The sequence below is a fragment of the Grampus griseus genome, assembly GCF_964374135.1.
Source record: "Grampus griseus genome assembly, chromosome: 16".
Taxonomy (NCBI): domain Eukaryota; kingdom Metazoa; phylum Chordata; class Mammalia; order Artiodactyla; family Delphinidae; genus Grampus; species Grampus griseus.
Genome location: NC_139010.1, coordinates 23,576,034 through 23,597,645, shown reverse-complemented (window position 1 = coordinate 23,597,645; position 21,612 = coordinate 23,576,034). Strand labels below are relative to the sequence as shown.

The following is a 21,612-nucleotide window of genomic DNA, read 5'->3' as shown; positions in this document are numbered from 1 at the left end:
AAGTGAGTGAGAAAATTCAGAAGGAAGAGGGGGTAAAGAGCTTTGTACTGATAGCCGGTGCACGACTGCTGCAGATCATGTCAGATTCAGAAACACATTATCATCCAGCAGGTTTTCTGGTTGGTTTTTCTTAACTGTATTCTTGAACCCAATTTCATACAACGCACGTAATAAGGCTTTCCTGGCACTTCTATAGATGAAAAGTTAATACTGGGTTGTGACCTCCCTGAGAAGTTACTGGCTTCAAGAGTCCAGGGCTTCCCTGGTGGCGCAGTGGTTGAGAGTCTGCCTGCCGATGTGGGACGCGGGTTCGTGCCCCGGTCTGAGACGATCCCACATGCCGCGGAGCGGAAGAGGCCACAGCAGTGAGAGGCCCGCGTAGCACAAGAGTCTGACTGGGCTGTATGGGTGAGATTTTTTATGGGAACTGTACTTTCTCTGGGATTTCTCCTTGACACACAGTTCCTGGTTGCTTTCTTTTTTTCTTTTTTCTTTTTTTTTTTTTTTGCGGTACGCAGGCCTCCCACTGCTGTGGCCTCTCCTGCTGCGGAGCACAGGCTCCGGACACGCAGGCTCAGCGGCCATGGCTCACGGGCCCAGCCGCTCCATGGCATGCGGGATCCTCCCGGACCGGGGCACGAACCCGTGTCCCCTGCATCGGCAGGCGGACTCTCAACCACTGCGCCACCAGGGAAGCCCCTGGTTGCGTTCTTGAATTTTTTTCCTATTAGGTTTTTTCAAAGTCCCAAAATAAGTAATGATGAAAACAACTTGAATGGATACTACGACCCCCAACTGATTTTTTTCCCCCCAAAAATATCACATCTCTCTTAAGTGCAAAATGATTAAAAGGCCCAGTTGTGTACTGACACTTACCCTATAAAAATGCATCTGGACCATTTAAAAACTGTTGTCCTAACATATTTGAGTTTTCTCCCTTCATATCTCATGATTAGTAACTGACTGACTGATAATCAAGAACAGACCTGCAATGCAGGTAGCTATGAAAAGTTTAGCAATACTGCAACAGCTACTTAGCTACAAAATGGGTAATTTTTAACATCTATGTCTATATACATAGATATACCTACAATTATGATTTGGACAACATAATTTTAGGTTAATCTTCCCTTATTATAGGAAGGGAATGGTTCAACGGCCTGGTTCAATGGCTTGTCAGCAATTTTACTTCAGGTGTAGTTGGCCCTTTAAAAATTTTTTATTGGGCTTCCCTGGTGGCGCAGTGGTTGAGAGTCCGCCTGCCGATGCAGGGGACACGGGTTAGTGCCCCGGTCCGGGAAGATCCCACACGCCGTGGAGCGGCTGGGCCCGTGAGCCATGGCCGCTGAGGCTGCGCGTCCGGAAGGGGCCACAACAGTGAGAGGTCCGTGTAAAAAAAAAAAAAAAAAAAAAAAAAAAACCAAAACTTTTTTATTGATGTACAGCTGATATTCAATATTAGTTTCAGGTGTAAAACATGATTTGACATTTATATACATTATGAAATAGTCACCCCGATAGGTCTAGTAACCATCTGCCACCATACAAAGTTACTGTATGGTAATACTATGTCTATAATATTATTGACTATATTCCCTATGCCGTACGTTACATCCCTGTGATTTATAACTGTAAGTGTGTACCTCTTAATCTCCTTCACCTATTTTGCCCACCCCCCCCCCCACTTTGGTGACCACCGGTTCTCTGTATCCATGAGTCTGTTTCTGTTTATTCATGTTTTTGTTTTTTAGATTCCATATGTAAGTGAAATCATATGGTATGGTCTTTCTCTGTCCGACTTACTTCACTTAGCATAATGCCCTCTGGGTCCATCCATGTTGTTGCAAGTGGCAAGATTTTATCCTTTTCTTTTTTTGGTGTTTTTTTAACATCTTTATTGGAGTATAATTGCTTTATAATGGTGTGTTAGTTTCTGCTTTATAACAAAGTGAATCAGCTATACCTATACATATATCCCCATATCTCTTCCCTCTTGCGTCTCCCACCCTCCTATCCTTTTCTTATGGCTGAGTAATATTTGTGTGTATATCTCACATCTTATTTATTCATCTGTCTATGGATGGTTGTCTTTTCTTATAGTCCATTTAAACTAAAATTAATAGAACCAGCAGCTTGTTAACTTTGTGAAAGATACTCATATTGACCTTGGTTCAAATAAGAGCTCTGGGGAATTCCCTGGCGGTCCGGTGGTTAGGACTCAGAGCTTTCACTGCCTTGGGCCCAGGTTTATTTCCTGGTAGGGGAGCTAAGATCCTGTGAGCTGTGCGGTGTAGCCAAAAAAAAAAAAAAAAAAAAATCCCCAGAAAACAAATTGCTCTGCCACTTCCTAGCTGCATGACCTTGAGCAAGTCACTGGAGCTCTCTAAGCCTCAGCTGCACATTCTGTAAAAAAGAGGATAATGGTATCCACGTTAAAGTTTTCAAGACAGTTATATGCAATAATGCATATAAAGTGCTTAGCAGAGTACCTGGAATAGACTAGGTAGTGCTCAATAACGTTAGTTTTTATAAGTACATTTTATATATAAGGTAGAAAGAAATTCCAACAGTAAACCAGTAAAAGCAAGAGTTGGCAAACCACGCCCCTAGGCCAAATCTGGCCTGCCGCCTGTTGTCAAGAGTAAATTTTTGTAAGAGCCACATTCATTCCACATTCATTCATTTATGTATTGCCTGCAGGTGCTTTCACAGCAGCATTGAATAGCTACAATGGGCTGCATGGCATGAAAAGTCTAAAATATTTACCATCTGGCCCTTTACAGAGAGTTTGCCAACCCCCAAGTACAAGGAGAAGAAACTTAATTGGCCAAAACAAAAGTAGCATTCGAAATGGGGATGTGGCTATTTTCTAGTCAAAAACAAAAACGAAAAAAGGAAAATACAAAATCTATCAAGCCCTCCCTCTCACATGATCTGGGGAGAAACAGCACCGGCTAAAACTGATCTGAGGAGCAGAGATGAACAAGGTGTAAATAACCCAGAAAACTCCACTGAATTACAGGCAACTGCAAAAACTTTCCCCCAAGGCAATTTCAAGGGAAGAAGTCTCTCCTGCACCCAGTGTTGGCCCCTGAGAATAACAGCCAAGAATTGAGAATGGCATTTAAATAAACCTAGCCTTAATAACCAGGTTTTTCCCCCAAAGATAGCCTGCACCATCTGAAAGACCCTAAAATTCATAGACAAATTTCAGTGTTTTTCTCACATAACTGCTCAGAAGTGACAGGTAAAAAATTCAGTCTTCTGATAGTAGGCATTCACTTGTTGAATGAATGAAGGAATGATGCATTTAGTCTGTTGTCTAAATCTAGCAAGATTTTTTTTGGAGATTTTTTTCTTCTAGTTTTATTGAGCTATAATCGACATAAGCACTATATAAATTTAAAGTGTACAGGGGACTTCCCTGGTGGTCAAGTGGTTAGGACTCCGTGCTTCTACTGCTGGGGGACCCGGGTGTGACCCATGGTCAGGATTGAATGTGGCCTGGTCTCAGCATGGCCAAAAAAACCCAAAAAATTGTTTGTGTAAAAAAAAAAAAAAAAAAAAAAAAAAATTAAGGTGTACAGCATAATGATTTGATTTACATACATCATGAAATGATGAGCACAGTAAGTTTAGTGAACATCCATCATCTCATACACAAAATAAAAGGGAACAATTTTTTCCTTGTGATGAGAACTCTTAGGGGTGTACTCTCGACAACTTTCATATTCGACATACAGCAGTGTTATTAATTCCATTGCTTTCTAATGCCTGTTCAGGTCCCACGAGCCAAAAGTTATTCATGGATCGTCATTTGCCTAGTCGTTAAGCATTCAATACCCTGGGATATTTCTTACTCTTTTCCCTGAACAGTTACTTAAACTATATAATTATTTAATATATAATTATTTAAATTATATACTTTAATTTTCACAGACTTTTGCCTGGTCTCCACCTAAATGGTTCTTTGTTTTTTTTTGTTTTGTTTTTTTGCGGTACGCGGGCCTCTCACTGTTGCGGCCCCTCCCGTTGCGGAGCACAGGCTCCGGACGCCTGAGCCATGGCTCACGGGCCCAGCCGCTCTGCGGCATGTGGGATCTTCCCGGACCGGGGCACGAACCTGTGTCCCCTGCTTCGGCAGGCGGACTCTCAACCAGTGCGCCACCAGGGAAGCCCCAGTTCTTTGTTTTTTTAAATGTCATTTTCTTTTATATTGGAGTATAGTTGATTTACAATGTTGTGTTAGTTTCAGGTGTACAGCAAAGTGAATCAATTATGCATATACATATATCCACTCTTTTTTTTATTGTCATGCTATAATATAATGACCTGGGATAGGACAGAATCAAAGAATCACAAAATATATCTCCTATTTTAAGATTCTGCCATATGTTGAAGCTAATAATTTTTTTTAAAACATCTTTATTGGGGTATAATTGCTTTACAATGGTGTGTTAGTTTCTGCTTTATAACAAAGTGAATCAGTTATACATATGTTCCCATATCTCTTCCCTCTTGCATCTCCCTCCCTCCCACCCTCCCTATCCCACCCCTCCAGGCGGTCACAAAGCACCGAGCTGATCTCTCTGTGCTAAGCGGGTGCTTCCCACTAGCTATCTACCTTACGTTTGGTAGTGTATATATGTCCATGCCTCTCTCTCGCTTTGTCACAGCTCACCCTTGCCCCTCCCCATATCCTCAAGTCCGTTCTCCAGTAGGTAGGTCTGTGTCTTTATTCCTGTCTTAACCCTAGGTTCTTCATGGCTTTTTTTCCCTTAAATTCCATATATATGTGTTAGCATACGGTATTTGTCTCTTTCTGAATTACTTCACTCTGTATGACAGACTCTAGGTCTATCCACCTCATTACAAATAGCTCAATTTCGTTTCTTTTTAAGGCTGAGTAATATTCCATTGTATATATGTGCCATATCTTCTTTATCCATTCATCTGTTGATGGACACTTAGGTTGCTACCATGTCCGGGCTATTGTAAATAGAGCTGCAATGAACATTTTGGTACATGACTCTTTTTGAATTATGGTTTTCTCAGGGTATATGCCCAGTAGTGGGATTGCTGGGTCATATGGTAGTTCTATTTGTAGTTTTTTAAGGAACCTCCATACTGTTCTCCATAGTGGCTGTACCAATTCACATTCCCAACAGCAGTGCAGGAGTGTTCCCTTTTCTCCACACCCTCTCCAGCATTTATTGTTTGTAGATTTTTTGATGATGGCCATTCTGACTGGTGTTAGATGAGATGCATTCTTTCATGTGTTTGTTGGTAGTCTGTATATCTTCTTTGGAGAAATGTCTATTTAGGTCTTCTGCCCATTTTTGGATTGGGTTGTTTGTTATTGAGCTGCATGAGCTGCTTGTAAATTTTGGAGGTTAATCTTCTGTCAGTTGCTTCATTTGCAAATATTTTCTCCCATTCTGAGGGTTGTCTTTTGGTGGTGTTTATGGTTTCCTTTGCTGTGCAAAAGCTTTGAAGTTTCATTAGGTCCCATTTGTTTATTTTTGTTTTCATTTCCATTTCTCTAGGAGGTGGGTCAAAAAGGATCTTGCTGTGATTTATGTCATAGAGTGTTCTGCCTATGTTTTCCTCTAAGAGTTTGATAGTGTCTGGCCTTAGGTTTAGGTCTTTAATCCATTTTGAGCTTATTTTTGTGTATGGTGTTAGGGAGTGATCTAATCTCATACTTTTACATGTACCTGTCCAGTTTTCCCAGCACCACTTATTGAAGAGGCTGTCCTTTCTCCACTGTACATTCCTGCTTCCTTTATCAAAGATAAGGTGACCATATGTGCGTGGTTTTCTCTGGGCTTTCTATCCTGTTCCATTGATCTATCTTTCTGTTTTTGTGCCAGTACCATACTGTCTTGATTATTGTAGCTTTGTAGTATAGTGTGAAGTCAGGGAGCCTGATTCCTCCAGCTCCGTTTTTCGTTCTCAAGATTGCTTTGGCTATTTGGGGTCTTTTGTGTTTCCATACAAATTGTGAAACTTTTTGTTCTAGTTCTGTGAAAAATGCCAGTGGTAGTTTGATAGGGATTGCATTGAACCTGTAGATTGCTTTGGGTAGTATAGTCATTTTCACAATGTTGATTCTTCCAATCCAAGAACATGGTATATCTCTCCATCTATTTGTATCATCTTTAATTTCTTTCATCAGTGTCTTATACTTTTCTGCATACAGGCCTTTTGTCTCCTTAGGTAGGTTTATTCCTAGATATTTTATTCTTTTTGTTGCAGTGGTAAATGGGAGTGTTTTCTTGATTTCACTTTCAGATTTTTTCATTAGTGTATAGGAATGCAAGACATTTCTGTGCATTAATTTTGTATCCTGCAACTTTACCAAATTCATTGATTAGCTCTAGTAGTTTTCAGGTAGCATCTTTAGGATCCTCTATGTATAGTATCATGTCATCTGCAAACAGTGACAGATTTACTTCTTCTTTTCCGATTTGGATTCCTTTTATTTCCTTTTCTTCTCTGATTGCTGTGGCTAAAACTTCCAAAACTATATTAATTAAGAGTGGTGAGAGTGGGCAACCTTGTCTTGTTCCTGATCTTCGTGGAAATGTTTTCAGTTTTTCACCATTGAGGATGATGTTGGCTGTAGGTTTATCATATATGGCCTTTATTATGTTGAGGAAATTTCCCTCTCTGCCTACTTTCTGCAGGGTTTTTATCATAAATGGGTGTTCAATTTTGTCAAAAGCTTTATCTGCATCTATTGAGATGATCATATGGTTTTTCTCCTTCAATTTGTTAATATGGTGTATCACATTGATTGATTTGCATATATTGACGAATCCTTGCAGTCCTGGAATAAACCCCACTTGATCATGGTGTATGATCCTTTTAATGTGCTGTTGGATTCTGTTTGCTAGTATTTTGTTGAGGATTTTTGCATCTATGTTCATCAGTGATATTGGCCTGTAGTTTTCTTTCTTTGTGACATCCTTGTCTGGTTTTGGTATCAAGGTTATGGTGGCCTTGTAGAATGAGTTTGGGAGTGTTCCTCCCTCTGCTATATTTTGGAAGAGTTTGAGAAGGATAGGTGTTACCTCTTCTCTAAATGTTTGATAGAATTTGCCTGTGAAGCCACCTGGTCCTGGGCTTTTGTTTGTTGGAAGATTTTTAATCACAGTTTCAATTTCATTCCTTGTGATTGGTCTGTTCATATTTTCTATTTCTTCCTGATTCAGTCTTGGCAGGTTGTGCATTTCTAAGAATTTGTCCATTTCTTCCAGGTTGTCCATTTCATTGGCATAGAGTTGCTTGTAGTAATCTCTCATGATCTTTTGTATTTCTGCAGTGTCAGTTGTTACTTCTCCTTTTTCATTTCTAATTCTATTGATTTGAGTCTTCTCCCTTTTTTTCTTGATGAGTCTGGCTAATGGTTTATCTATTTTATCTTCTCAAAGAACCAGCTTTTAGTTTTATTGAGCTTTGCTATTATTTCCTTCATTTCTTTTTCATTTATTTCTGATCTGATTTTTATGATTTCCTTCCTTCTGCTAACTTTGGGGTTTTTTTGTTCTTCTTTCTCTAATTGCTTTAGGCGCAAGGTTAGGTTGTTTATTCCAGATGTTTCCTGTTTCTTAAGGTAGGATTGTATTGCTATAAACTTCCCTGTTAGAACTGCTTTTGCTGCATCCCATAGGTTTTGGGTCGTTATGTCTCCATTGTCATTTGTTTCTAAGTATTTTTTTATTTACTCTTTGATTTCTTCAGTGATCACTTCGTTATTAAGTAGTGTATTGTTTAGCCTCCACGTGTTTGTATTTTTTACAGCTCTTTTCCTGTAATTGATATCTAGTCTCATAGTTGTGGTCAGAAAAGATACTTGATACAATTTCAGTTTTCTTAAATTTACCAAGGCTTGTGACCCAAGATATGATCTATCCTGGAGAATGTTCCATGAGCACTTGAGAAATATCAATAAGTATCAATAAATATCAATAAATATCAATTAAGTCCATCTTGTTTAATGTATCATTTAAAGGTTGTGTTTCCTTATTTTCATTTTGGATGATCTGTCCATTGGTGAAAGTGGGGTGTTAAAGTCCCCTACTATGAATGTGTTACTGTCGATTTCCCCTTTTATGGCTATTAGTATTTGCCTTATGTATTGAGGTGCTCCTATGTTGGGTGCATAAATATTTACAATTGTTACATCTTCTTCTTGGATCGATCCCTTAATCATTATGTAGTGTCCTTCTTTGTCTCTTCTAATAGTCTTCATTTTAAAGTCTATTTTGTCTGATATGAGAATTGCTACTCCAGCTTTCTTTTGGTTTCCATTTGCATGGAATATCTTTTTCCATCCCCTTACTTTCAGTCTGTATGTGTCTCTAGGTCTGAAGTTATCCACTCTTTTTTAGATTCTTTTCCCATATAGGCCGTTACAGAGTATTGAGTAGAGCTCCCTGTGCTATACAGTAGGTCCTTGTTGATTATTTTATATATAGTAGTGTATATATGTTAATCCCAAACTCCTAATTTATCCCTCCCTCCCACCTTTCCCCTTTGGTAACCATAATTTTTTTCTCAAAGTCTGTGAGTCTGTTTCTGTTTTGTAAATAAGTTCATTTGTATCATTTTTTCAGATTCCACATATAAGTGATAACATGATATTTGTCTCCGCTTAGTATGGTAATCTCTAGGACGATCCATGTTGCTACAAATGGCATTATTTCATTCTTTCTAATGGCTGTGTGATTGTCCATTGTATATATGTAAATCTAGCAAGACTGAAAAGAAAATGGCAAAGGACTCTTGTATCAAAAATTCCCACTTTTGGGCTTCCCTGGTGGCGCAGTGGTTGAGAGTCTGCCTGCCGATGCAGGGGACACGGGTTTGTGCCCTGTTCCGGGAAGATCCCACATGCCGTGCAGTGGCTGGGCCCGTGAGCCATGGCCGCTGAGCCTGTGTGAACAGAGCCTGTGCTCCGCAACGGGAGAGGCCACAATAGTGAGAGGCCTGTGTACTGCAAAAAGAAAAAAAAAAAATCCCACTTTTTATTAGCTCAGTATATACTCTTTGCCTCAATAATTAGTTTTAGGAGTGAGCAAAAGAACAAAAGTCTATTTAAAATAACCCTATGCCTCTTGCCCAAATTCTATCATGCTGCCAACACTTCTAAGGGTTCTGGGCATATGTATTTCATGTAAGATTTTGCAAAACTATCCCAGAATAATGAACCAACTGTCTAGGTAAGGGAGAACTTCTGTTACCTTTCAGTGACTCTACAGTAATAGGGATGAAAACAACAATGAAACAGCTTTGACAGAATTCAAGCAGATAAAACAGTATTAAAGAACCCAGCATTGCCTGTTCATTGCAGCACTATTTACAATAGCCAGGACATGGAAGAAACCTAAGTGTCCATCGACAGATGAATGGATAAAGAAGATGTGGCACATATATACAATGGAATATTACTCAGCCATAAAAAGAAACGAAATTGAGTTATTTGTAGTGAGGTGGATGGACCTAGAGACTGTCATACAGAGTGAAGTAAGGCAGAAGGAGGAAAACAAATACTGTATGCTAACACATATATATGGAATCTAAAAAAAAAAGGTTCTGAAGAACCTAGGGGCAGGACAGGAATAAAGACACAGACATAGAGAATGGACTTGAGGACACGGGGAGGGGGAAGGGTAAGCTGGGACGAAGTGAGAGTGTGGCATGGACATACATACACTACCAAATGTAAAACAGCTAGTGGGAAGCAGCGACATAGCACAGGGAGATCAGCTCTGTGCTTTGTGACCACCTAGAGGTGTGCGATAGGGAGGGGTGGGAGGGAGGGAGACGCAAGAGGGGGGGGATATGGGGATATATGTATACATATAGCTGAATCGGTTTGTTATACAGTAGCAACTAACACAGCAATGTAAAGCAATTATACTCCAATAAAGATGTCAAAAAAAACCCAAAACCCAGCATTGCCAAGAAACCCAGTACATTCCATGATAAAATAATAAAGCCATGGCATTGCCATGATTCTTGACTCACCCAAAACCAATGTGCACTAAATAATAGAGAAGTCAATTTTTTCTTTGGTTGGGAGACCTAGACCAGCCACTGCAGGCACATTACTTTCCTAAACTAACTCTCAGCATCCACTCTGCTGCACCTTGCCCAACACAGTGCAGGCTATAGAGCTGCAGGTTTGTTTTTTTTCAATTGGAATATAGTTGATTTACAGTGTTGTGTTACATCTGCTGTACAGCAAAGTGACTCAATTAGACACATGTATACATTCTTTTTTATATTCTTTTCCATTATGGTTTATCCCAGGAGATTGGGATAAAGTTCCCTGTGCTATACATGAGGACCTTGTTGTTTAACCATTCTATTTTAAAGTCTTTATTGAATTTGTTACAATAATGCTTCTGTTTTATGTTTTGGTGGTTTTGGCCGGGAGGCATGTGGGATCTTGTCTCCCTGACCAGGGATCGAACCTGCACCCCCTGCATTAGAAGGTGAACTCTAAACCACTGGACCACCAGGGAAGTCCCTAATCCATTCTAAATAATAGTTTGCATCTACTAACCCCAAACTCCCAGTCCTCCCCCCCCACCTGCCCTCCCTTGGCAACCACCAGTCTGTTCCGTGAGTCTGTTTTGTAGATAGGTTCATTTGTGCCATATTTTCGATTCCATATATAAGTGATATCATATGGTATTTGTCTTTCTCTTGCTGACTTACTGCACTTAGCATAATAATCATCTCTAGTTGTATCCATGTTGCTGCAAATGGCATTATATCATTCTTTTTTATGGCTGAGTAGTAGTCCATTGTGTGTGTGTGTGTGTGTGTGTGTGTATATATATAGATATATATATATACACTACAACTTCTTTATCCATTCCTCTGTCGACAGACCTTTAGGTTGCTTCCATGTCCTGGCTATTGTAAATAGTGCTGCAATGTACATTAGGGTATATGTAGCTTTTCTTTCCCCCCCCCCACACACACACTATTTTATTTTACAAGAGATAAATAAACTGACACCAAGCATTGTAAATGGATGACTACAACAAAAACAACAATGACTGCAATTACCAAACACGAAATACACTCATACTATGTCATAATATTGACATTCAGTCCAGGAACCTTCCAATGTAACAGCTCCTTTACTTTGCAGTGAAAATTGATTTGTATATTTTTTGCCTCTGAGTCCTTGTGGGATTTATTTTATTTTTTAAAATTATTATTTTTATTCAAACAGAAAGTCACAAAAATTATAATTATCCTCATCAGTTCACTCAGTCCCATGTAATTTTTTTTCATCTTGATCTTTTGTTAGCACTTTTATGAATTCATCAGTTTTCCGTTAGAGTTCTGAAAATGCTTATTCATTCAGTTCAGCAGTATAGTCAGTTACCAGAAACCTGTACTTGTCAGTCTTTTCCATGAATTCCTTGAAGATGAAACCCTTTTATAGAAACATTTTTGCAAAAGCAACAGAGTATACCCAGAACTGTCTGTAAATGACAAAAGACTTAAAAATGACCACGGTTAAAGATTTGATGGAAGTTCATAATAATGCAATTGACAAGGAAATTTTAGTTATTTGAGATATACATTTTAAAGTAATAACTAGAATTGACTTATAACATTATACCAGAACATAAGATTTTTAGAAATTTCATGTAATGTCTGAAATATTTATATTAACATATTTCCATACAAATAACCCAAAGAAGGTTTATTAGTTTTGTTTTATACTGCAGGTTCTTATTAGCCATCAATTTTATACACATCAGTGTATACATGTCAATCCCAATTGCCCAATTCAGCATACTACCATCCCCACCCCACTGCGGTTTTCCCCCCTTGGTGTCCATATGTTTGTTCTCTACATCTGTGTCTCAACTTCTGCCCTAGAAACCGGTTCATCTGTACCATTTTTCTAGGTTCCACATACATGCATTAATATACGGTATTTGTTTCTCTGACTTCACTCTGTATGACAGTCTCTAGGTCCATCCACATCTCAACAAATGACTCAATTTCGTTCCTTTTTATGGCTGAGTAATATTCCATTGTATATATGTACCACAACTTCTTTATCCATTCGTCTGTCAATGGGCATTTAGGTTGCTTCCATGACCTGGCTATTGTAAATAGTGCTGCAATGAACACTGGGGTGCATGTGTCTTTTTGAATTATGGTTTTCTCTGGATATATGCCCAGGAGTAGGATTGCTAGATCACGGTAATTCGATTTTTAGTTTTCTGAGGAAGCTCCATACTGTTTTCCACAATGGCTGCACCAACTTACATTCCCACCAACAGTGTAGGAGGGTTCCCTTTTCTCTATACCCTCTCCAGCATGTTATTTGTACACTTTTTTTTTGTAGTCTTTTTAATGATGGCCATTCTGACTGGTGTGAGATAGTACCTGACTGTAGTTTTGATCTGCATTTCTCTAATAATTGGTGATGTCGAGCATCTTTTCATGTGCCTATTGGCCATCTGTAGTCTTTTCGGAGAAATGTCCATTTAGGTCTTCTGCCCATTCTTTGATTAGGATTTTTTTTTGGTGGTGTTGCTGAGTTGTATGAGCTGTTTGTATATTTTGGAGATTAAGTAGGGCAGCAGTTCTTAAGGTAGGGGTTCAGGGGACCTCAGACTGGGACAGGAGATCCCATGAAACTAGCTTCATAATAAGACATTATTTTTTTCACTCACACTCTCATAAATGTACAGTGGAGTTTTCCAAAGGCTATATGACATATCACACCAGTTATGAGAATCAACCTGTTTCCTATTAAGCCAGATATTAAAGATGTTTGCAAAAGTGTAAAATATGCCACTTCTGGAAAATAAGTTTTTCGTAAAATTGTTTAAATCAATGGATTTGTCATTAACATAAATTGTTAAAATTTCCTTAAATCGAATTTCAAATAGGATAAACATCGAGAGATATAACCTACATAAACAGAAGCTCTCTGGCATCCTCAATTTTAAGTGCAAAGGGGCCTTGCAACCAAAAAGTTTAAGAACTACTAATCCAGAGAAGCAACAAAGTCTCGGAGGGCAGATGTCTCTAGGAAGCCGTGCTCAGGGAAAGCAGTTTGTGGAACAGGCTACATGAATACAGTGCAGGACGCAAAGCAGCCAGTGAGATTTTCTGCTGTTAACTAAAGACAGTGTTTTAAAATATGAAAAGTCACTATAGACAGCAAATGACAAATAGCAAAGTATGTTGATGGTTATTAGGATAAAGATTGGTTTTAAGACTAATGCCTGTTACACTTGAATTTTATCTCTTGAACTCAAGTTGAATAACACAGTTGGGAAGAGGAAAAGCTATCAGGATTTAAGAGGCTGTGCCTTATAGACCATATTCTAGAGCTTAGCACAGTGAGCAGCATAGAGAAAGAGATCAGTATTGGTTAAGCAAGCTAATGAGCGACTTTAAAATGAAGTTATGAGGTTGACTAAGGTTGAGAGCAAAATGGCTATATCAAGAAAGGCTCATAACAGGGGGACTTGTTCTAGAATCAGTCCATCTCACTACCCCCAAACCTCCCTCCCCTCTTTGCCTCTTGACCCTCTTCACTTTCCTTTTAAAGTTTGATTAAAGGGGGGTGTTAGCAATCATCCCATCTCAAGCATCTTAATATCCTAAACTCAGTATGACCTGAATAGAACTCTTAATTCTAACCCCACATCTCCCTCATAGAAATGTGCTTCACCTGCATACTCCAACTTCATATGGTTCTTGATTCTCCTTTCCCCTTCATGCCTTCCACGTAATCCTCTGGCATGTCCTGTGATTCTACTCCCAAAGCACATAATGAACTTATCCACTTCTCTCCATCCCTACTTGATGACCCTGGTCCAAACCATTCGGATTAATCCTAATAGAGCTTGTCTCCATGCTTCCCCTTTGGTGCCTCTCCCTTCTCGCTACAATCTACAAAGCCCTGTCCATCTGGACTCCTTACTCCTGCCCCACCCCATTCTACTCCCACCTCATCTGCTCCAGCCACACTGGCCTTTCCCATCTTCTAAAATGCAAAACTCCTTCCTAAGCTGGAGCCAGCCTGAGGGCCTAGCATTCTCTGGAACACTCTACCTAAGAATCTTTACTTTGCTGCCCCTTTCTGGCCGTTTAGTTCTCGGCTCACTGTCACTTTCCACCTTTTCAGCGGCCTTTCAGATCACTGTCGCACCACTTCCCATGAAACCTCGGATTCTGGTTCCTTTCTTAATAGCATTCATGACTTGAAATCCTCTTATCTATTGATCTGCTCCATGAGAATAGGATCTTGCTGATCTTGTTCATTATTGTATCCTCTAAGCCTAGAAAACCGAGAACAGTGCCCGATCCACAGGAGACATTTAATAAATATTAAATATTGAGTGAATTACACACTGCTGTTATACTCAAAGACCTTCTTTTCCTGGCAAACTGATCTCAAAGGAAAAGCAAGGTATTTACCACACATACATACATGTTACCGAATCTTAGACTTGGCTTTGGAAGGCTTAGGACTAGGTCAACATACAAAGCTATTCTCTGTATCAAATTTTACAACTGATCTTGATTTTTGCACTGGATAGCGACTTCATTTCAATTCTGACTTCATTTCAATTCTGCAACCACTTAAAATGACATATACTAACTGTTATTTGCATATCTTTTCAACAGTGCTTAAAGCTTAATAGATATACTAGGATCCTCTGAGAAACTGCAGTCAATAAAATTTTTCTGGAACATAGTAGTATTTCAAAAAGTGTATTCAATGAATGTTTTAATGTGTTCTCTCTATACAATGTTACCAAAGAAATATTCTTCTCTGGCTTCAAATAAGCTAATACCCTTTGAAGTATCGAAAACAAACCAACTCTTACAAGAAGACAAAAGAATAAATGGAAGCTTTTATTAGTGAAGCAAGTCAATTTATTATATTTCCAACATGGCCTTCTTCCTCTATAATGAAACAAACTACAATATTTTACAACATAACTTAGTTTTTTTAATATTCCAGAAGGGAAAGATTTCTTTGGGAATTTAGGAAAGCAAATATTTTGGGAAGAATAACTACAAGAAGTTATTTTTTCAACTTTAATACAGTAACAGCTTGCCCACCAGGTATATTACCCAGCATTTTTCCTTTATAATGAATCCATCAAGTATTAGCCAACAAAGAACCTACTTTTAGAAAATGAGGCAGAAAAGGTTTATATTTAAATAGGAAACGAGCAATCTAAATACCAATCACATGTCACCTTAACAAGGCAATTTATTTACATAGTTAGGTATAAATTATTGTTGATTAAGGTCCTAGCAAAAACTCAATTGGTCTATTTCAAGTTCAAACAGCACTCATCTGGCTATGAAGGTAGACATCATAATGGAATTGGGCCTGTTTGAATAAGGGGAAAAAAATCCATTAGTGCACATTTTCTGTCATTAAAAACAAGGATTATTAAGTCAGGGACATCTTGGTTCTGAACCTCTCCATTTTTGTTGGAAGAAGACTGACCATCTCTTTGCTAAGTTCTAGTTCAACTTCTATTTCCTGGGCAGCTTCAGGGTGCTTCTCACAGTAATCAACAATAAATTTGTAATGTTCCAGTGATGTTGCCAAATTTTCTAGCTCTTTCTTGGGATCTGCAGTGATGATTTTGCCATAGAGACGGGCAACTCGAAACTTAGCTAACATGGCAGGGCGAAGAACATCTTCCCCTATATGCTCAGGAAATACTTTATTTGGGTCTCTCAGGGAGTCTAAGAAGAGCTGGTAGTACTTCAATGCTGACTTATTAAGACTATTTATTTTTTTCACGATGTGTGAATCAGGATCCCTCAGCTTGTCAGCTATGGCAATCTTCAAATCCATCATATCATAATAAGCATGTGCAACTTCAAACTGAATCTGTCTGTTGACCAACAAATAATACTGTGGATTCAGGTCCACAATTAGGGGCTCTAGCATAGCTATTCTGCGTTTATGCATCTTGCACCTTCTCTCCATGTCAGTTTCAAAGAATGCAAGCACCTTAAACAGAGCACTGTGGTCCTGGACAACTTCAATATGGTCAGTGACATAACCATCAATCTGAAAGAACTCTTTTGCCTCAAAAACATAGTGTTGACCCATTAAGAAAAGCTCTCTGGCTTCTTCAAAATCTGAAGGTCTCAAATAGCTCACTTTCTCTTCCACTGCAGAGATGGCATCACACAGTTCGCCGGTTCCAAACTGCACAGCTTTTTTCCTAACACTTTCTTCCTCATCTAGTTCTTTCTTCCTTAAAGCTCTAAGTTCAGATTGTTTATCAAGATCAAGCTCCCCTATGTTGTCCTGAAAGAAAAAAATAAATTATGGTTGAGGACAGACACTGGTCTCCTGCTGTCAATACTACAGCAAACTTAAGAGTAAAGATAAGAAAACCCTCTTCCCAGCCTGGTTTAGGGAGGTGATATAATCACATGTTTTTAGACTTCTTTCTAATTATATTCCACTTATATTAAAAATGAAAGAAACTAGGAAAAAGTAAAACTGCTTATTTCCTCTTTGGGGCACTAACTCATTTATAGTTACTCTTTTTAAGGTAAGATAAATGCATATGAAAACTGTAAGAGCTGTGAAACATTATATACATCTAATACATTATTAGTAGTATTTTAACATTAGAGTAAGATTGAAATCTACATCCTAAAAATATTGTATAGCAATGCAATTAAAATTAACAACATGTTTATGCTAAGTTATTTACTGAAATATATTACAGAGAAATGCTCTAAGTCTCAAAGATACTAAAATAAAGAGAGTTAAATCTACTCATAGTTAAAGTTATCTCCCCCACCTCCTGGGACCAAAAAAAAAAAACTAAGATGGTTAAAAAAAAAAAAAGGCTAAGCTCATTCTCTTCTTCCTAGACAAGAAAATTAAACATCAGACCCCTCAGTGGACAGCCCCAAGGCCTTCTCTTCTTTTCATTTGAAGTTGTCTCTCTAGATCTGCATTGTTCAAAACAGTAGCCATTTGCTGCGTGTGGATGGCTATTGAGCATCTGAAATGTCCAAACTGAGATGTCATCGGTGTAAAATGATACATACCCAATTTCCAAGACTTAGTACAAAATTTAAAATAGCTCAACTCTTTAGTATTGATGACAAATAGAAATGATTATTTCTTTTTATATTCTAGGCTAAGAAATATAAATTTCACCTGCTTTTTTCCTTTTCTAGTGTAACCACTAGAAAACGTGGAATACCAGCCACATATGTAATTTTATTTCTGTTGGACAGCACTGCTCTACACAGGTGACTCCATCCATACCCACGGTTGCAACTGCCATCCATGGGAGGAGGACTCACAAATCTACAGGTACGACCTGGACCTCTTCTCAAGCTCCAGACCCATAACTACAGCTCCCCACACAACATCTTCTCTCAGAAGACTCAGACACCTGATCCTCAACATGTCCACAATGGAACTCTTACTCTTCAGCAAACACATTCCTATTCTAGTAGTAGTTTAGTGAAGGACACTCCATCGATCTGGACAGCCAGCAGTCGAGGAATCACCCTTGAGATGTTCCTCTCCTCTCCTCTCCCCTTTACCCCACACTTCCAATCCATCACCAGGTCCTTTACATTTTGCCCCCTAAATACCTCCTGAATGCATTCTTTTCCACCATCTTTTGCCACCACCCTAGACCAAGCTCCTTTCACATCTCACCTCCACTGTTCCAATGGTCTAATTTCCCCCATCCACTCTTGCTTTCCCTCAATTCATTCTCCATTCTGCTACATAAGTGATGAGTCCAAAAACTCTCCAAGGCTTCCATTCATTGAAGGCCCTGCTTGTTCTATCCCATCCTTTTTTTAAAATTAATTAATTTTTGGCTGCGTTGGGTCTTCGTTGTGGTGACTTCTCTTGTTGCCGAGCATGGGCTCTAGAGCGCAGGCTCAGTTCTTGTGGCGCACAGGATTAGTTGCTCCGCGGCATGTGGGATCTTCCCGGACCAGGGCTTGCACCCGTGTTCCCTGCATTGGCAGGCGGATTCTTAACCACTGTGCCAGCAGGGAGGTCCCTGTTCTATCCCTTTCTAACTCTATCGTTTATCACATGTGCTCTCACTCTGCTCTAGCCTCACAGGCCTTTGTTCCATCCCTTCTAACACCATGCTCCCTATGCCATAGAATTATTATTTTTTTTGATGGTGGGGGTAGGAGTTTATTAATTAATTTATTTTTGCTGTGTTGCGTCTTCTTTTCTGTGTGAGGGCTTTCTCTAGTTGTGGCAAGCGGGGGCCACTCTTCATCACGGTGCGTGGGCCTCTCACTATCGCAACCTCTCTTGTTGCGGAGCACAGGCTCCAGATGCGCAGGCTCAGTAGTTGTGGCTCACGGGCCTAGTTGCTCCGCGGCATGTGGGATCCTCCCAGACCAGGGCTCGAACCCGTGTCCCCCTGCATTAGCAGGCAGATTCTCAACCACTGCGCCACCAGGGAAGCCCCCGCCATAGAATTTTTAAACGTGCAGCTTCAGCTCCTTGGAATGCTATGCTTTCTCATTCCCAGAGCTTCGTTCAGATGTTACTTCCTGCTACTATGACTTCTCTTATCATGTATCTCTCCTTTGTGGAACTTACTAAAATTGCACTTTCATACGAAGTAAAAAAAAAAAAAAACACCGTCTAATTTTGTTCATCATAGTACAATGACTACCATAGAGCTGGCAGAAATACTTAAATTTGTATGTTATTAAACTTGAATTAAAGAAGGCTTTTCAGGTAAACAGATCATCAAAGGATAAAGTTAAAGTAACAAAGCCAGATTAAGAAAATCTGAGTAATTTAGTAGCATGGCAACTATTTGAGTTTAAAGTAACCAGGTGATAAACTCGAGTGTCCAGTCTGGAAAACATCAACTAAAGGAAGGGTAAGAGTTAAATGACACAGGGTGTTTTGCTTGACATAATTACTTCAAATGCAGGCCATAAGTCTCTAAATCTTGTTTACTTAATGTGCTTCCTGGCTGCTTGTTTGTTTACATGCTTTCTAGGCTGCTTTCTGAGAAGAAAGCTGACAGATTTTCCTGGCAACTTCTCTAGACATAAAGCTCCCTAGTTTTACTCCCCACTTCCTTTCTTTTCCAAACATGCCTCATCTTTACTCTCTACCTCTGAAGTGCTCTCATCTTTGAAAGACCCATGCTTCCAGGAGTTTGTGGCTTGTTTGCTTTTATTTTGTTTAGTAGTTTCACAAGGTTCTATATTGACTAAAACTGATTATACTTTAATGCATGTAAATAGAAAAGCAGCATAACTCCTTCAGGAAAGTCTCCAATGTATCTACACTTAGTGTGGTGCATCCAAATGATTTATTTTCCTCTGTAGTGGTTAGGAACTAGAATCCATTAGGTATGGATCAGTAATAACAACACCAATGATGATAGTTAACTTACTGAGGACTTGGTTATGTCTCAGGCACTTTTCTGAGCCCTTTATATACATTTAACTCTCACAGCAACACTATTAAGTACTATTATTACCCCCATCTTACTTGTGAGGAAATTGAGGCAAAGAGAAGTTAACTGCCATGAATACACAGCTACAAACTAGCAGGGCTGTTTGCAGATACGTTTATACTTATATTTTTATTAAATATATATTTACTCCATAAAGTATGTAAAGATTAGTAAGACTTCCTGCCATCAAGTTGCTTATAGTCTAAAAAGAGGAAAAGGAATAAGATAAGAATATGAATAGGGATAACAGGGATAATACAAAGTCAAGTGACTTAGGTAGGGTTCTATGGAATTTAAAGGAGGGAGAAGATATCTGTAGGGGATGAAGAATTATACATTCAGTAATTTTTGAGAGGGGCTTCCCTGGTGGTGCAGTGGTTAAGAATCCACCTGCCAACGCAGGGGACACGGGTTTGATCCCTGGTCCAGGAAGATCCCACATGCCGCGGAGCAACTAAGCCCGTGTGCCACAACTACTGAGCCTGTGCTCTAGAGCCCATGAGCCACAACTACTGAAGCCTGCGTGCCACAACTACTGAAGCCCGCACACCTAGAGCCCGTGCTCCACAACAAGAGAAGCCACAGCAGTGAGAAGCCCGTGCTCCCCACAACTAGAGAAAGCCCTTGTGCAGCAACAAAGACAACGCAGCCAAAAATAAATTTAAAAAAATAATTTTTGAGAACCTGTTGTGTCTGGAGATTAGTATATGATACAAATACGATGAAGACTCCCTCTCATGGAGCTTATGCTCTATCCAAAGGGAAGTCTTGAAGGAAGAGGTGTTATGTGAGATGGCCTCGATTGATGAGTAAGATTTGAAAAGGCCGAGATGGGGGAGAACAAGAAACAAATACATATGAGCATTCTGCATGCCTTGAATAATACACATGCAGTGAGCCCAATGAGCATACTCCCCATTTTAAGCTTTTACTTAACATCCTGCTATTTAAGAAAGAAAAGACCACTTTTGACTGTATTACCTGCATGGAAAGTTGGGCATTCTGCATGAGAGTCAAACAGTATTTGATCCAGCATCTTGCTATTTCCCCTTTTCTTTGGTGATAAAGCTCTGGCACATCTCCTTCAGCTTCAGTAGCTAAAATGATACATGATTGGTGTAAGTTAAGGGTCACAATTGGAATTTTCATTGTGTACTGCATTCTTTTTTGTATTACTTACCCCCCCCATTATAAAAGTAACAAGCCCTCACTGAAGCAGTGGGGGAAAAAAAATTCCTACCACGCAGAGGTACTCACTATTATTTGCATATTTCTTTCTAGTGTTTTCTTATGTATTACCTATAGGTAAAAACTAAGGTCACCATGTATATTAAATTTTGAATACAGGCATACCTCAGAGATATTGCGGACTGATTCCAGACCACTGTGATAAAGTGAGTTACACAAATTTTCTGTTTTCCATAGCATATAAAAGTTATGTTTGCACTATACTGTAGTCTATTAAGTGTGCAATAATAGCATCACGTCTTAAAAATGTACACATCTTAATTAAAAAATACTTTATTGCTAAAAAATGCTAACCATCATCTGAGGCTTCAGAAAGTCATAAACTTTTTTGCTGGTGGACAGTCCCGCCTCAGTGCTGGTGGCTGCTGACCGATCAGGGTGGTGGTTGCTGAAGGGTGGGGGGGCCGTGGCAATCTCTTAAAACAAGACAGCAGTGACGTGTGCTGTGCTGATGGACTCCTCCTTTCATGAACAATTTCTCTGTAGCGTGCAATGCTGTTTGACAGCATTTCACCCAACGCAGAACTTCTTTCAAAATTGGAGTCCATCCTCTCAAACCCTGCCACTATTTCATCAACTAAGTTTATGTACTATTCTAACTCCTTTGTTGTCATTTCAAGAATCTTCACAGCATCTTCACCAGGAGTAGATTCCATCTCAGGAAACCATTCTCTTTGCTCATCCTCATCTGTCAAAATTTTATGAGATTGCAGCATTTCAGTCACATCTTCAGGCTCGACTTTTAGTTCTCACACTATTTCTACCGCATCTGCAGTTACTTCCTCCACTGAAGTCTTAAACCCCTCAAAATCATCCCTGAGGGCTGGAGTCAGCTTCTTCC

At 39.3% G+C, this 21,612-nt stretch overlaps 1 protein-coding gene across 2 annotated transcripts in view; it reads right to left on the bottom strand.

Annotated features, from left to right (window-relative positions):
• Window positions 1-14,938: 14,938 nt before the first annotated feature.
• Window positions 14,939-21,612, bottom strand: part of KIFBP (kinesin family binding protein) — a 41,482-nt gene continuing 34,808 nt past the window's right edge. For both annotated transcript variants that reach the window (XM_082674183.1, XM_082674184.1), the window contains exons 6-7: window positions 20,505-20,620; window positions 14,939-16,348 (exon numbers count right to left, since the gene is read on the bottom strand). In XM_082674183.1, coding sequence (XP_082530309.1) covers window positions 15,473-16,348; window positions 20,505-20,620 — 992 coding nt within the window. In that variant the 3' untranslated portion in view covers window positions 14,939-15,472. The remainder of the gene's footprint in view (window positions 16,349-20,504; window positions 20,621-21,612) is intronic.